At 39.9% G+C, this 16697-nt stretch overlaps 2 protein-coding genes across 2 annotated transcripts; both read left to right on the top strand.

Moving 5' to 3' along the window:
- The first annotated feature begins 64 nt into the window (after nucleotides 1-64).
- Nucleotides 65-2167, top strand: thap11 (THAP domain containing 11). The gene has a single exon (XM_040011377.1). The coding sequence runs from the start codon at nucleotides 96-98 to the stop codon at nucleotides 924-926; it is 831 nt and encodes a 276-aa protein (XP_039867311.1). The 5' UTR covers nucleotides 65-95; the 3' UTR covers nucleotides 927-2167.
- A 6382-nt stretch (nucleotides 2168-8549) lies between these two features.
- On the top strand, nucleotides 8550-15555 carry nrn1lb (neuritin 1-like b). The gene is made up of 3 exons (XM_040011513.1): nucleotides 8550-8632; nucleotides 12297-12485; nucleotides 13673-15555. Exons 1-3 carry the CDS (start codon nucleotides 8550-8552, stop codon nucleotides 13974-13976), a joined length of 576 nt encoding a protein of 191 aa, XP_039867447.1. The 3' UTR covers nucleotides 13977-15555.
- Nucleotides 15556-16697: the final 1142 nt, after the last annotated feature.

Genomic DNA, 16697 nt, shown 5'->3' with positions numbered 1-16697 from the left:
GAGCTTGATAACATAGCATAGAATAAAGAAACAAAAATAAAATAATCTTAAATTCACCCGAAGGCCGCAGATTTAGCCTCGGCGCTGAAGTAAATATGCCTGGGTTCACCTGCTGTGTCCCCGGCTGCTACAACAACTCGCACCGGGACCGGGAATTGCGCTTCTACACGTTTCCTAAGGACACCGCTCTCAGAGAGCAGTGGCTGAGGAACATCTCCCGGGCCGGGGTCAGCGGCTGCTTCAGCACCTTCCAGCCGACTACGGGGCATCGAGTCTGCAGCGTGCATTTCGCCGGCGGGAGGAAAACCTACAGCATCCGGGTGCCGTCCCTCTTCCCTCTGCGAGGGGTGAATGAGCGCAGGAGTCGGCGGGGCAGAGGCAGGAAAGTATCCGCGGCAGTTCCCGCGCCCGCCGCAGCTGCGACCTCCGGAATTGTTGTCACCAGCTCCGTGCTGGGCAGCACCGCAGAAGGAGCCGAGGCCAACGCAGGCGGGGAAGCGAGCGACGACAGCATCACCGTAGTGCAGATTGGCCAAAACGGGGAGTACTTGGGCACCGCGCGACTGCCCGTCCAAACGGAGGGGACATCTTACACGGGGCAGGTCGGCGGTACAGCCGAGGTAACGGCTGGCGACTCACAGGTGGACACCTCATCCGCGGCGGCACCCGTGCAGTATGTCAGCGTGACCAGCAGCCCGCTGGACCACTCGTACTCTCTGACCACTGGCACCACGTCGGCCGAGCTACTGAGGAAGCTGAACGAGCAGCGGGACATCATCGCGCTCATGGAGGTAAAGATGAAGGAGATGAAGGCGACCATCCGCCAGCTCCGGGTGGCGGAGGCCAAGCTGCAAGAGGAAGTGCGGGAACGGGACCGGTTGCTGTACGGCCACACGGTGGCTGCTAACGTTCGGAAGAAAATCTGATGGGATGGGTGAACATCCCCGGAGACGAGCCGATATACAGACTCAGACTGACGGAGAGCAGGAGACAGCAGATCCAGCCCCGATTTCTACGAAACTGAGAGCGATGACAATTTATTTTCAAGTAGAGCTGATTTTTATTTTTATTTGCGTTTAATTTTTTTGTAGGCTGGCTAGTTGATGTAGCTGATAGTAATAAACTTACTGCTAATCTAATTGAAACATGCACAGTCTGCCTCTGGTCTGCAGCCAAACCAAGATCACATGAATCCATTCAGACAAGACTCGTAGTTTGCACAGACTCACATTTCAGACTTATTTATGACGGGACAGACTGAGGGGACACCGGCGAAGGACATGCTCAAAACTGCCTAGCTGCATAAAATGTTTTTTTGTCCTTAGGCTGTTTTTGTTTTGTTTTTCCAACCGAGTTTAGGAGCTCTTGTTGCAAAAAAAAAAAAAAAAGATAACACCCCACAATAACATGCAAAAATGCGCCAAGATGAAGTATCTATAGGATTTTTTTTAAACCAAAACACTAATCTTGGCCTGCTTAGGGTTGTAGTGAACTAAATAAAACTCTACCGCGACTGTTTCAGAGTTGCCTTTAAAAGGTACCTTAAGATTATTTCCATTATTTTTGTTGCTAGAGGTATTTTTGCAACTGAGAAGAAGAAAAAAGACTTGAAGAAATTCCTCAAAGCTTTAAAGGGCACTTAAAATTAATTGTTATTAAAGGATGCTTCTTGGGGACGTTTTTTCCATAGTTTTGGGGGGAGCAGCACCTGCTTCTTTTTCATTTTTTGGGTGTGATTTAAACATTTTACGTGCCTCTTCACTATTCTTCACACAGATGTTTAGTGGCCACATATTTGTCCTGTTTATCAGTGTTTTAAGCACAGGCTATTACAAACATTTCATATTTTTGAAGCTGATCTGGCAGCTCGTTGTTTAAGACTGGCAAGTTATTTCTCAAGCCAACAAGCATTTTGTCTCATAGCAGCATTTTAGAGACTTCTGGTGGGGGAAAAAGGACCTGACAGTGTTTCTGTTGTTTTCTTTTTAAACCTTCATTGATATTGGGGGGTGGAGGGGTTTGGCTCATGTGATCTCATCCACAGACTGCGGTGAGGGGTTTATTTTAAAATGACATGAAGATTTGCAGTGGCTCTTGTAAGTCATATTACAAATTTTTTCAGTTGTGTTGAGTTGTGGACAAAATAATAAAATTTGTATGAAATAAACTTATAAAAGACTCGTGTTGGAAACCTTACAGTTTACGATCGTCGCGTAAAGTGCAGTGATCTTAAAATTATTCACACCCAAAATTTAATTGGATTTGAATTTTCCGGCGAGTGGGTGACAGGTCTGGTCTGCCAGTTTACATCATCGTCATCATCACTGTTTAGCACTAGTGGTGCCTTCACAGATGCACAAGATAGATAATCTGTGCAGATTAATAGCTCTGCATCATAGAGATGCTGACTTTGGGTCTACAAATCTCTCTTTAGCTCACAGGATGCATAGTATTACTTCTATCAGGAAGTTAAAATTTTGAGGGGTCAGAAAACAGCTTTATATTTTACGTCATTTTCCAGGCTGGATCTCAAGAACATATTAGAGTTTTTGGATCTTCTTTATGTGTTTTCCTTTCTTTTCATGTCAGAGTTTTAACTTGCTTTTGTGGCTCTGTTTATAAACCCGTGCTCTGACTGTTGTTTGAATCCAGCACCACCTGAAAACCTGAATGTGATGGCCATCTTTGGCCTGGTGAAATCATCTTTCTAATTACACTGTATGTTAAATTCTATTTCTAAATGTCTGAGAAGTTGTTTTTACCAACTTAGCTAAAGTGAGTGAGAAGTGTTTTTGGCCCCACAGTATTTTGTTGCTCTTCCCCAAAGTTTTACACAGTTTTTTGCTGGCATTACATTCAAAATAACAGAGATAGGACTTTATTTAAAAAATAAATCACGAAGCTGAAATGCACGAAACTGAAATTTCTAATATAATATTGCACAAAGAAAACAAATGAAATGTTTTCTCGCTTAAATGTAATGAGTGCCTTCTGTTTACGGCTTACACTGAAACTGGGTTGTATAATGTCAGAACAAAAGATGAATTTTTTATACATCTCTCTCTTTGCTAGTATAAATAACAAGCCTAAACGGATTAAAGAACCAACTCACCAAAGAGAAATCACTCCTCAAAAAATGATCTCTAGTCGTATTTTGCTTCAGATTTACTAAATTGTTAAATTAAGACCCAATTTGTCAATAAATGAGGATAATTACTAGAAAATAGTGGATTCAATTACACGTTCTGACTTCTTGCTTTAATGCAAATGTGATTTCATTTTTAAAACAGCAAAGTGTCATATTTTAGGTGACTGAAGGTCAAAGAAACTGATTCATCATCTTGTCCAGTCCAGAGTTTCAGGACAGGAATAAGCATCCTTACAGTCGGAGTCTGAAGCATGATTTTTTACCCTCTAGATGGCGCTAGGATAAAAGTTTGAAGAAGAGAAGCTTCAGCTCCTCTCTTTATGACCTAATTTGCTTGATCTATCTATGTGTGTCTGCTGGCCAATCTGATGCTCATTTGCTTAATTGTTACAGATTTTAAGGAAGTGAAATGCTAATTATCTTAACACGAACATAGGCATGTAATGCAGTTCCACCGCTCACACTGGAATGGGTAATTTTTGAACACCTAATGTATTAATGTGAAACAGAGAAAGGGGGAGCGATGGATGAATGGATGGAGAGAGAGCATTGGAAAGAGCGAGGATCCAGATCCTAATCTCATCTGGATTTATCTTTTCTACTCCCTACAGTGTTGCGTAAGGCCTTAATCCAATGCTGTCAATCAAACTTACACAACTCTATCTTCCTTCTTGATGGCTGTTGCCGTTTACCACTGCAATCAGGCCAAATGACATCTTTTCAAGGCAGGTTTCATTGTTTAGGTATAACAATGAAAGCAACATGTGATTCTGAAATCCACTGAAATAAGACTTTCTGTATATAAACATGGAAAATCTTTGAAGTGTGTCAGAAAGGGTGCCTTTATTATAAGTAATCCAGGTCAAAGTTTATAGTTTTGCTGGTCATGATCTAAAAAAATTAAGGAAGCAATGTTAGATTTATAGAAAAGAAAGTTGCATGACATCATTTTGCAATTTCCTATAGCTATATAATAATCCACCTTTATCTTTCAGTGTGTGAGTCTAGATCAGGCGGGGTCATCCTTGGACAGCTGACAGTCTGCAGGATTGCCATTTAAAAACCGTCATATCCTACTAATGCTGCTACTGCATATTTTGTTTTTAGTGTGAATACTTAGTGCGCTACATGTATATCAATATTCACATCTAGTGTATATTGTTTTACTTGTAAATTGAAATGCTTGAAACGTTTTCTACACTATTAATTAGGCTTTCAGTTTCCTTTAGGAACATACTTTTTGATAATAATAATTACTGAATAATATTTAATTATTTTAATAATTCTTTTGACATTTTATATTGAGCTTCTATTCATCAGATTGTGTTTAAATACTTTGTGACACTTTAAAGCTTTGACTTCCTGTATTAAAAGAATAAGAAAAAACTACATTGTCCTTTTAAAACAAATCGAATAAGGAATATTATATCTGGAATCTTCTGCAAACATCATCTCAACTGCTCATGACAAAGCAAATCGCAGCTCTCTGCAGAGCTGTCCAGGAAAACGCTGGTGGGATCATCACACAACAAGCTGGGTGTCCTGCGTGAGGCAAACAGGACAGTTTCGCAACAGCAAAGTAACCGTGCATGGATCACGGCTCTGAGCTAAGTGAAAGAAGAGGAGGAGGAAAACGGTCAGCGCAGCACTTCACAAAAGTTGTCAGCAGGAGTCCTCTTTGAGGAGAATCTCACAACAAAAGTTGTTTTCAGTGTGGATTGGTTTTAATTTAAACATAAGGTCCAAACATTTAAATATAGCCTCAGGATAAACTGCAGCCGTTCAGGGATGTGGCATATTAGGACCCTGAGCACAGGGAAACTCCCGACATTGGCTGCATCCCAATTCAGGGTCTGCAACCTTAAAGTACGCATTTCAAGGCCGATTACGTCACAGCGGCGCGCCGAAGGCTGTCTCAATTCAAAGGCTGCTCGAAATGCGGCCCTGAAATGCGTCCTTCTTTTCCCTGAATTTTAAGGCTGTGGCAGTGTAGACTTCGTGGCCCAACATATCCCAGAATGCATAGCGCGGCGGTGGGTGTGGATAATTTTGCCGAAAAAACCGGCGGATGAGGGGCGGCCGAAGAGTAAACTTTAAGTACTGAATATAATGTCACCTATTTATGTGCAAATGTTTAATAACGAAGAACATTAAAACATTACTGTTGGCCACATGTCGGGAAAGTTATGTGACATTAGTGACGTTTGTACTAACTTGGTTTTAAAGCCTTTATTTTAAAATATACGCCGTTCAATAGCTGAGCTTAATCTTACAGAGAATGATCAAAGCTCATGTAGAAACAAACAAACAAATGAACAAAAGATTTTCTCCTTCATTTCTGTCAAACAAAGCTGTATGACACGTTTCCAGCTGTTAGTATCAAGACACGAGGACTAAACCCCAATTCAACCAGACCCAGAACTGATCCAGAATTAAAACAGGACTACAACAGTTCAAAATCAGGACTACTTAGGGATTTAACCAAGACAGAACCAGAATCAGAACTAGATGATAGTAGCACTAAAAATCATCATAGACCTGCACTACACTTATTTTTTAATTCTACCAAAGTACACTATTTAGATTGAGAAAAGTTTATATAATTATTTAGCCTTGTTGTATAAACAAGCCTGCATAACTTAGTAAATATAGAATTTGAAAAATAACAAACCTAAAAAGAAACACTAGGTACGAGATACATGAGTACCTATGATACGGTGATACTTTTGGTAAACGACCATTTGACTAACATGTCTGTCTCACCTGCTCTTGTTCATCTCTGTTCTGTCCTCATTCTCCTCTCTGTTCCTCTCTCTCCCTCTTTGTGCTGACAATCATCAAATATACAGTTGAAACCAGATATTTACATACTCTTCAGATCAAAACACAAACACTTTTTTAATTGTAACATCAAATCAGATTAAATGTTTATTTTTTTTTAGATTGATAAATATAAAAAAACATATCTGTTAACTTTAAGAGTAAAGAGAGAAACTATCTGTATTTCTTAATTGCAAATGGCACCAAATTGTATTCAAACTTGAGCCACACTTATGGAGCTCCACAGTTCTTTTCCTGGTGTTTTGGTTGACATCTCTTGATTTTCCCATTTCAAAGAAACAGGCTCTGTGTTTTGCCTTATATGCATCCACAGCTGTGCCACCAATTTACTCACATGGACTCTACTAACCTATCAGAAGCTTCTTCAACTCAGAATGGAATCCTCTGGAGTTTTCTTATTAATTAACAATAAACTTAGTGTATATGTGCTCCTAAATTTGATGAAAGTGATAATAAATAGACAGCTCTCTCTCTTTATTCTGACATTTAACTAATTCAAAAGATATTTCAATATTTAACCAAAACAAAACAAGTTTACTCTAAATTGATGTTGTACAGTAAAAAAAAAAAGTTCTTGTGTTTTCCATAAAGTGTACGTAAATATCTGTGAATATACTGCTGTGTGTTGAAGTTCCTCTTGTTTTGCATAGAAATATACTGAACAACATACAAAGCATAATATATAAAATAACATTTACCTGAGTTTTTTCTTTGAAAGAACCCTGTAATGTCCATTCTTATATTTCAGTACATAACTGAAACCGATTTAGTCGGGGAGGGTAAGAACTGAAAATATGAAATAAACACATGTAAGCTAAGACTCTCTAAAAAAATAGCATTTGTTCGGCTTTTCATTTCGCCATTTGTTGATTCACTTGAAGAACAAGTAACGTAATATTGGTCAAGTGATCAGTTTGGTATCAATCTTTCGTGATACACCGTCATATTTACATTATTTGTACGGTACGAATGATTTGCTTTGGTACCTGGTCAAACTTTAGCTCTCCTTAGTATGGCTGGCTCCGTTTCTCCAACAGCGCACTCACAGGCAGCAGCTGCCCCGCCCCCTCGCTCAGTCGCTTAGTGCCTGAGCTCGGATCATACCAATATCAGGGGGGATTCACGCACAGTCGTAAATTCTCACAGTGTGCACTATGTGCTTCGAATATTGTGTTTAGTTTTTGCTTTATACAGTTGTCAGCCAGGCATCTAACTATGAAAAAATTACACTCCAAAAGACCCCGGGCTTCTGACAAAACAACCCTGGTTTAAGCCCAGTAAGCCACCCCCACGCTCCGCCCCTGATATAAAGTCCTTGATTTGGACAATCACAAAGGATGTAAAACATGGACATCACTTCCAAATCTCAAAAATGAAGCCAAAGTTCTTCAAAGCATGCAGTCTTTGGCCAACAGAGGGCGACTCCTGTGCTTACAAAAAAAAAAAAAAAGACTGAATACAATTTTAGCGGTAAAACAGTCCTTCAGATCCTTTAATCTGTGAGCCTCTTTCCTAACTTCACGGTTTCAGTTGCTAGTTTTGCGTCTTACATAAAATGGCAATGTTTACTTTTAAATCTGCAGTCCCTGTCAGAGCCACCGGGCCCTCTGACCACCACCAGTAGGCAACAGGGTGAAGTGTCTTGCCCAAGGACACTACAACCAAGACTGTCCAAGCCGGGGCTCGAACCGGCAACCTTCCGATTACAAGGCAAACGCCCAACTCTTGAGCCACAATTGCCTCCTTTATATAACTGAAATATATAAACAATGGAATTTCCTTTTTTAGAATAGCAAAAAAATCTAGATAAGTTCACCCAGTTTACAGTGCAGTGAAAAAGTATTTGCCCTCTTCATGATTTCTTTATTTATTTCATTTTTGTCACACTTGCATGTTTCAGATATAACCTGATTATATACAGCACGCTCAAGTTTTAGAACATGAACTGATGGCCGGACATTCTTCTTCTTTCGCCCAGGTCCTGAAGCAGCAAAGCAGGCCCAGACTAACTCTTGACCACCACCATGTTTGACTTGGTACGATTTTCTTTTTAAGAAATGCTGTGTTAGTTTTATGCCACATGTAACAGTAACTCAAACCTTCCAAAAAGGCAAACCTTTGTCTCGTCAGTGCAAAGAATGTTTTCCCAAAAATCTTGGGGATCACAAAGATGTTTTTGGGCAAATGTGGGTTCTTTTGAGACTTTTTGGAAGAGTTATTGAAGCGCTTCTTTGGTGACAGTGGCCCCTCCTGGGAAGGTTTACCACAGTTTGAAGTTTTCTCCATTTGTAGATAATAGCTCTGGAGTCCCAAAGCCTCAGAAATGTCTTTGAAACCTTTCCCAACTGATAGATGTGAATGACATCTTTTTCATGGCACCGTAAATGTTACACATCTGCAATATGACATTGCAAAGTGATGAATTTGATGAGCTAATACAGATGTTTCCAGGAAGACTTTTTGCCAAAGTAGCTCCAGTGATGTATCGATTCAGGGCAGCAGCTTGGGACACAGACAGATTACTCTGCAGTCGATGGTTGTTCTAAGCCGCAGATTAACAATGGGTTCCTATTCCTCCTGTGTCGGTATGCAGATGTCAACCAGGACTTATACTAATGCACAGAGTGTGAGCCATCTGGGAGGGTGAGGGGGGGGATGTAAGATGGAATCACAAGGAAGTCAAGGAGTAAAGATCACAATCACCCATTTTCAACAGTTTAACAGTTCTGTCTTTGTCTCTTATTGTCATAACCTAAAAAGCGGATGAATTCTCTCGTGGGCTGAGGCTATTCCCAGAAGGCGCTGTGGAACCACATTGGACTCCCAGGTGAGCCTGATTGTGTTATCCTCACTGGGATGTCATCCATCTGTGCACAAAAAAATCCTCCTGCCTCCTGACACCTTTAATAATGGTTTGTTTGACTGTTCACTTACAAAGTCTCTGTTCAATGGTTAAAACAGATTTTTGCAACAGGTAGGTGTCTCACAAGTGTGAACAGCAAAATCATTATAAGATCATATATCTGGGTTTCAAACAAATGTTCCAAATACTGAAAACCGGAAATGAGAACACTCTAATCCACTGTGCTATGATGTGATGCTCTCATTGGTCTGTTGCTCCAAGCCTTCCCAGTGCACACACACACATACACATACACACAAGCACAACATCCTCTTACTCTCTGTGATGCATTGGTCCCTTTCACTGTTAATCCAGCTGGGTTGTGCTTCCGTGCATTGCTGTACTTTTGCCATCTGATAAATTCCCCACGGACGGTCGGAAAAATCACATTTTAGGCCAGGAATTTTGCACTTTTTGGATTTACGTCAAGTGGGAGCTTCACATCAGAGCCTCTTGCTCGGGGGTGGTACTCGGCTCCACGGGACTTCTGAGCCAAACAATGAAGTCCCATCCAGGTAGCTCGACGGTGCTGCTGCCCATCGCCCTCTGCCTCAGTAAGGAACTTGCCGTACTCTCCAGTTGTAGTGTGACCGTGTTGTACGTGTTTATGTGCAATCCAGTCTTGTGGGAAAACTTTGTAAGTGTTGAGTGTGCTCTTCACTGCCCCAATTTTGTCCTGCGTCTGTATACGGATATACAATTTCTTTGCACTTTCAGGTTTGTCAGAAAAGGTCCAGAGAAGTTCAGATGGCTTATAAGGGATGTTCCCTTCAGCTTGTTCTGATATTAATGAGAAAGGTTTTACAAATGCGCTTACCTTAATGAAATGCTCCCCAGGCTGTTTGTGTGTTTGTGTGTGTGCATGCAGAAAGGTGTACAACATTGTGTATTTGAGTGTGAACACCAATGGAATGAAACTAAGTAGATTTAGCTGAGGACAAATTGGAGCCTTCTTTTCATACCACGTTATATTTCTGCTACAACACATATTAAATTTGATCTAACCTTTACTTTACTGTAATATCTTTCAGATTAAAATCTTTTTTCCAAGCACACATTGATTTAAAAAAAAAAAAGGAAACAATAAAATAGAATAAAATAGATACCCAGTGCAATGCAGGATATCAATTACACTCTTCGGTTACAGAATCTTTCTCCCAGGGAAACAAAACCATTTATCTTAGAGATAAAGATTAGATTCAATTTTTTTTATTTGCCATTGTACACATACACTAAGTCTGGGTACACAGGAAACCATGTGCAGAGTTTCGAGTCAGGGTTAAATAAATAGTCTTCAGAGCAGACTTTAAAAAGTCAGAAGTTTTTTACTTTGCTATATTTATTATATTAGTATTAATGTTATTCAGTATTTGAATTATGTAGATTTGAGCATATATAACATAGAGAACACACAAAATATGTTTTTTTTTAAATCACAAATCAAACTACTCAGAAGTTCATAAAGGTACAGCTGAAATGATTAACTGATTAACCACTTTTTCATTTTGCGCTCAATTTTTCTGCTACTTTTATATTTGTTCAGAGTATCTGTGGCTGGATTTCTCGCAAATTTTTAAAAAAGGGTAAATAAGTTGATGCAGAAGAAAATAATCAGTTTCAGAAGAAGCTCAGGCACCCTGTAAGATGCTTGTGGTAATATTTATTATTGTATAAGTTATATTAAATATATTTATTATATATTATTTTATATTTTATGTTATTATCTTTATATAAGGTTTTTATTAATAGTAAATAATGCAAATTCTGCTTCCACCTTGGCTGTCCTAACAATATAAAGGTTTTTGGGGTTGACTTTTTAACATAGCTACATAATGCCCTTGAATAATTGCCAGAAGGATGTTTCTGCAGAAAATTAAGGCATTGCAGTGAACACGACCTTTATCCTTTTGCATATAAAAGTCACAACATCATCATTTTATCTCCATTTGTCATTTGTGTGAAATTCTGTCTTAATCGGAGCTACTGAGTTATCACAAAGCAACATATTTATTGAGGTCACAATGTCTTTGACCTTTGAGTGCAGAAATGTAATCAGTTCATCCTCGAGTTCAACTGAACATTTGTGGAAAACACGAAGAAAATCCCTGGAGACATTGTGCTCATGAGAACACTTTCCAACAACCTGGAACCATAATGCAATTAGCTGTGACTTGCAGTGGTGGTGAAGCGTGCAACCGCGTTTTATGAATGAAGCTCATTTGTGGAAAAATCTACCAAGTTACATGGAAATTTCGCAACAGGAATTCATTACATTTCTGCAGAGACAGCTATTAAAAAACATCTGCAAAGAAAGAACACAGAGAAGCAAAAGCAAAACATCAGGGGTTTAATGATGCAGCTAATAACGTGCACTGGCATTAGGCAGAAACAAGGTCGTCTTAGACTGATTGAATCACAAAAGTTCCAAGTGGCGTGTGGAGAAAAGGCAAAAATGTCCGAGATGTCACCAATTTCTGAGCTAATTTTTTAGACAAGCGGTTTGTTTTTGCAATGCATATTTAACTTTTGTTTTATATCCTCTGGTCAAATGTATACAGACAGCCAGATCTCCTTTAGGATTGCTGTTTAAGCTCTGTTCTTTAATTCAAATATCAATGCTTCAATATTCAGTGATATATAAAATAAGATCAGTGTTCTTTACACCCCATGTAAGCAGCTTGTCCAGAGCCAACAGTAGTTCTGAACCACAAAGGCAGAAATTAGACAAACTGCACTCAGTCACATCCAGTACATTAGAAAGAGAGCATCCAAATTTCTGTGTAAAGCCTGGAGCCAGAAAAATGAAGGCTGGTTTAGCATCAGATTGATGTTTATGGTTTTAGGGCTGACCCTGGAACAGCTCATCAGGTCTGCTGGCAAACGAATGTGTTCGAGGCCAACGACAAACTGAAAGCGATCTTGCAGTACAGATTTACTCCCAAATCAGTGCTCCAGTCAGACCTTGTGTCTCAGCTTTTCAGGAAGGTTTCAGTGAAAACTCAAACTACATAAGGACATGTTTTATATGACATGTTATATGTGGACTGACCGATGCAACCATACAGCTTATACGTGGCTTTATAGTGCTGCATGGAATTTGGCTCTGAGGGTGTATAATCCCTCCAGATGAATGGAATACAACATATTTCTGTATCTGTTTGATCCATCTAAGAACCTGATGGATCACAACTATGAACATACAAACATTGTATTCAAATCCTCAACAATCTAGTGGTTTTATTTTTCTCCCATCATAACCTTTTAGTTTAGTAACACAATATTTACAGTCTCCTCATGTATGCATTCATTTCTTCTGCACTGAAAAAAGGAGTGTTTTATATGTCTTTAGTGCTCAACTGTGAGAAAGAGCATCGACCTTCTTTAGATAAAATGATCTTTTTGTAGTGTTCAAATATGCTTGTGTCTTGTCTTTCCCTCTCCACCAGGCTTGGTCCCCGTGTGTCTCAGCGCCGCAATCCCTGTTTCATGTGGTTCCATCTACAAGCGCTTTGCTCAGTGTTTACTCACACTCGGGGACAGTTTAGTGGACACACAAAAAGAGCAGAGCACACAGGACATCGATGCCATCTGCAGGTGTGTGTTTGTGTGTGTCAGTCTGTCAGTGCACGGTACGACTGTTAATCTGTCTTGAAGTTGCTCTGATCAGTTTTTATAACACCATCACCAGAAACTTTCCATTCCAAAACATAGCAAAGCCCTGCTTTGTAGTCTTTTTTAATGTTATGTTAATGAGACTTGAAACTAGTGACTGAAACCACAGAGCCTTAGGGAAAGTGTTCACTGAGGTCACAGATCAAGAGCTGAAGGGCTGTGTTTCTTTGTCCTTTCAAAATACTTTTTGGACTCACCTGTTTTTAATGCACAACAAACATATTATCGCTGGATGAATTTATGAATCAAATTTAGTTTTTCAGTTCCAGATAAACAGATCTGACCAATCAGGCCACTGCATCTGGCAACCAGTGAGCTTGTAGGTTAAAATGCGAGTGATCTGGAATTGGTAAGATAATACTGGTTTACCTCAGACACACTGCTAGTTGCTGCTCTGGGTCAACTGGATCTCTGCATCCTCAGAAGTTGTTACAAGTCTTCCAACAACAGCTCAAACTGCCTCATTGACATCCTTAAATATGTATGAAAGCATCCTTCTCATGAGAATCGGATGAATCTCAGTTTCTTATGATTTTTGTTTAGAAACATCAGGGCCAGCTCATCAGTGCTTGATATACTCAGTTGCTTAGTGGTGCATTTTTGAGGTAAAAAGCTTCACAAAAATATATTTACAGTGTGTACACGTCACACAAACCTGCTTCAGAAAGACGGTGCATGGGGATCTGCCAGGCCCGGCAGCCATCGCCAGTCCCCTTCGAGGCCTTCCCCAAACCGCAGCTCAATTCATGTCCAAGCCTTCACTTTTATCTACTAAAAACACTGTCAAACCTAAAATGAGGACGTGGGCCCAGCGAGTGAAATAGTTTTTTTTTTTTTTTTTTTAACAATGCGCTGTGTGCAAAGGCCTTAAGAATAAAATATGAAGCTGGAAGTAAACATAATAGGTCTCCTTCGAATTACCAGAAAATGAGCTGTCTTAAGTCTGTGACCCAAAAGTGATGTCAGAGGGTCCTGCTGGACAACAGAGAAGTGATAAACCACAGGAAGTCAGCTACTTATCAGCGCTGTAGTAATCTCATTACTTTAACATACTGGGTTATTATTGTGTTGGAGATGCTAACCTCTCTTCCTGTCCTGGTTCTTTCAAGGTCCTGGAATGCATTTCACGTTTGTGCCAACTCAGCTCTGGCCGGCTGTCCTGGAGAAGCAGCAGCTGTTTGGGAGTCTCTAAGACAAGAGTCCAGGAAGACAGAGTTTTCTGGAAACCTCTACAACATGTGCGCCAGCCGCACAACGCTCCCACCCAGCACCGTGCCTGCAGCTCAGAGCCCCCCCACGTCCGACCAGACAAACCAGGAAACACTGAAAGGGCAAACACACAAGCACAGCCCCACGCTCTTCACTGTACTGCTCCCTGCGTGCAGCATGCTGCTAGTTCTGCTCAGGAGTTAGTTAACCCATATTAACCCTTCGGTCAGAGTGATGCCAGCAGGCCGTCACAGTCCTGCTGCCCCTACAATCCAAACAAACAAGGGCACACAATCCATACAAGTCACTTTCATCATAATCCTTAAATAAGGATTGCTATAACTGGATCAGTTTGAAATGTTTGGTTCAGGACACTAATACAGCATTGACGCATTGAAAAAAATTGAAGACCTGCCTTCTGTCAGACAGAAGCCTCTTACATGAAGTCCACCAAGTTTTCAATCACTGCAAGAGTTTAAATGATTTTGATTAAATTCGCATAATCTAATATTTATTATTCTGCTATAGAAGAATGAACAGTTAATGTAAGGAAGAATAAACCCTTTCCCCACATCTCTTTAATGTGTCAACTTAGCTGAAAGAAAAGCTCTGGTTATGAAAAATATATATCTTTTAGCCCTGCTGCAGTTCATCACCAGTGTCCCATGATTTGAGGACAAAGGAGATTTTGAGGCATGCTGTAACGCCAGGTGTTCAGATCTGCGTGCAACCTAATCAGGTGTGATCCGGAGGAGAGTATTATCAGCGAGGGGGCGAACTGTGTTTTTGTGCAGTAGGTTTAAGTCATCACCCTGTTTGACTGGTTTAACGACATGAAATCAGATTTATGTGACGACAGACTCTCTGATGTGCTGCTACATGTTATTATTTCATGTGACTTTAACCCAGTTTAAAGATGTCTCCTGTGGGAGCAGTGTGCACATGTCTCAATAAAATGCACAAAAAGCATGCAATAAACATTTCCTTGGACAGTAATGAAGCATAAAGGACAACAAGCACATTAGTCAGCAGTCTGAGTCTCTTTAGTGTGTAATTGTCATTTGTAAAAATGTTTTTAATTTCTTTCACTGGTTTACACATCACTGGTGTATTTGCTGCATCATTTTCTAGTTTTGCATTATTTAGTGGGACATGCAACTTTACGTCACTGTGATTTTTCACCATGGAAGGTATGTTAACATGCATGACACAATCTTGCTGAGTGATTGAAACTATTACTTATCCTAAAATCAAATGCTCTGAGTCAGGTTTTATGTGTGTGTGTGTGTGTGTGTGTGTGTGTGTGTGTGTGTGTATAATCTTAATACCCTTAAGCTGTTTCATAACAGCAGAGTCATGATTAATCTCATCTATCTTTATTCATCCACTGTGTAGCAGGTTGCACCTCAAAACACTTAAAATCAGTCTCAGTGGCCTCAGAGCAGATAAACACTGTAGGTAGGAAGACTTGAACATCATGTGAGGAGTGATGACTGATGCTGTGGCAGTCAAGGGAACCTCAGGTAGACCTTAAATACCTTTAATATTTATCAACCACCAGATTATCCAAATCTCACAGGTTAGCCTGACCAGCGCTCTTTCATAGTTTTAAGTGTGTATGTCTCATTCCATTTGCACTACAGATTAGAGATGGACCGATCTGATATTACGCATCGGTATTGGTCGGATACTGACCTAAATTACTGGTTCGGATATCAGAGAGAAATAAAAGATGTAATCCGATCCATTAAATATCAAAAAAGCACCTCACAAAACTTGCGACATGGCGTAACTCGGCCCATAACCTTAGCACTCGGAGCAGTATGCATCAGTGATAGAGCGGCTGTGTGTATTTGTAGCCTCACTACCAAACCGGCATTTCATCTCCGAGGAAGTTATCCCAGAGAGAAGTAAAGCAAGTGTGTAAGTTCATCTCTGAATGTTTGTAAAGCATTCCCGCGTTAAGCTTAACAACCGATATATGGAGCGACTGCCTCTCTCTCTCCCTCCCTCCCTCTCCTGCTGCTACTTCAATCATGAAACTGATCAATGATCAGCTGATCAGCTTTTCTGTCCGTCTCTCTTCTTTGTTTATTGCCCACTTCGCGCCAGAAAGAGGAAACCAGCGGCTGAACAACAGCAGCACGTTTAAGCTTGATAATCTGTTGTTAGGATTTATTTAATATTACTTTCTGCACCAGGATCCTTTTCTACGTAGCTGACGGCTGGTAACTGTCCAGGGGCGGATCTAGCAAAGTTTAGCCAGGGGGGCCGATAGGGCATGAACAGGGAAAGGGGGCACAAAGACATACTTTTCTTTCTTATTCTCATTTAAAATGTCCAGCTTTTAATAATTAATTGTCTGAATCTTACACACAACGTTTTAATCTGATGTAAAAAGTATAGAAGTCCATTACTGTATATAGTAACTATTAAGTCTAATATACCCTAGTAAGCTATAGTACTTTTCCTTTGGGAAGATACCATCTGTGCAGTTTAAACTTCTGTTGAAGAAAGATGTTGAATCTATTTAATTATTCTTGAAAAATAATTGATTTCTGTGCATTTTTTTCACACTGCATCAAATTAAAGTTGATTATGTCGATTAAGCATCATAAGGTGGGGGGTGGTTCCCTATTTTTTTTTTTGCTGGGAGTTTGAAACCCTATTAGTTAGGTTGCTTACTCTTTAAAATACCAGAATAGGGAGGATGGAGTAGGTTTAAGTTTATTAGATTGATCAGTATTGCTGAACTATGAAATATTTTGGGTGCAGTGTATTTTTTGCATACAGGTATAACAGAATAGCTTTAATGTTTTATTTTTTTTAAACTTGAGTTTGAACTTATACAAAATGCAGCAAGATATTAAAAAAAACAGTTTTATTTATTAAAAAACACACTATATCGGATTCATATCGGTATCG

The sequence above is a fragment of the Simochromis diagramma genome, unplaced genomic scaffold (genome assembly GCF_900408965.1).
Source record: "Simochromis diagramma unplaced genomic scaffold, fSimDia1.1 OVJJ01000603.1, whole genome shotgun sequence".
NCBI lineage: Eukaryota > Metazoa > Chordata > Actinopteri > Cichliformes > Cichlidae > Simochromis > Simochromis diagramma.
This window is presented reverse-complemented; position numbering and strand designations above follow the sequence as displayed.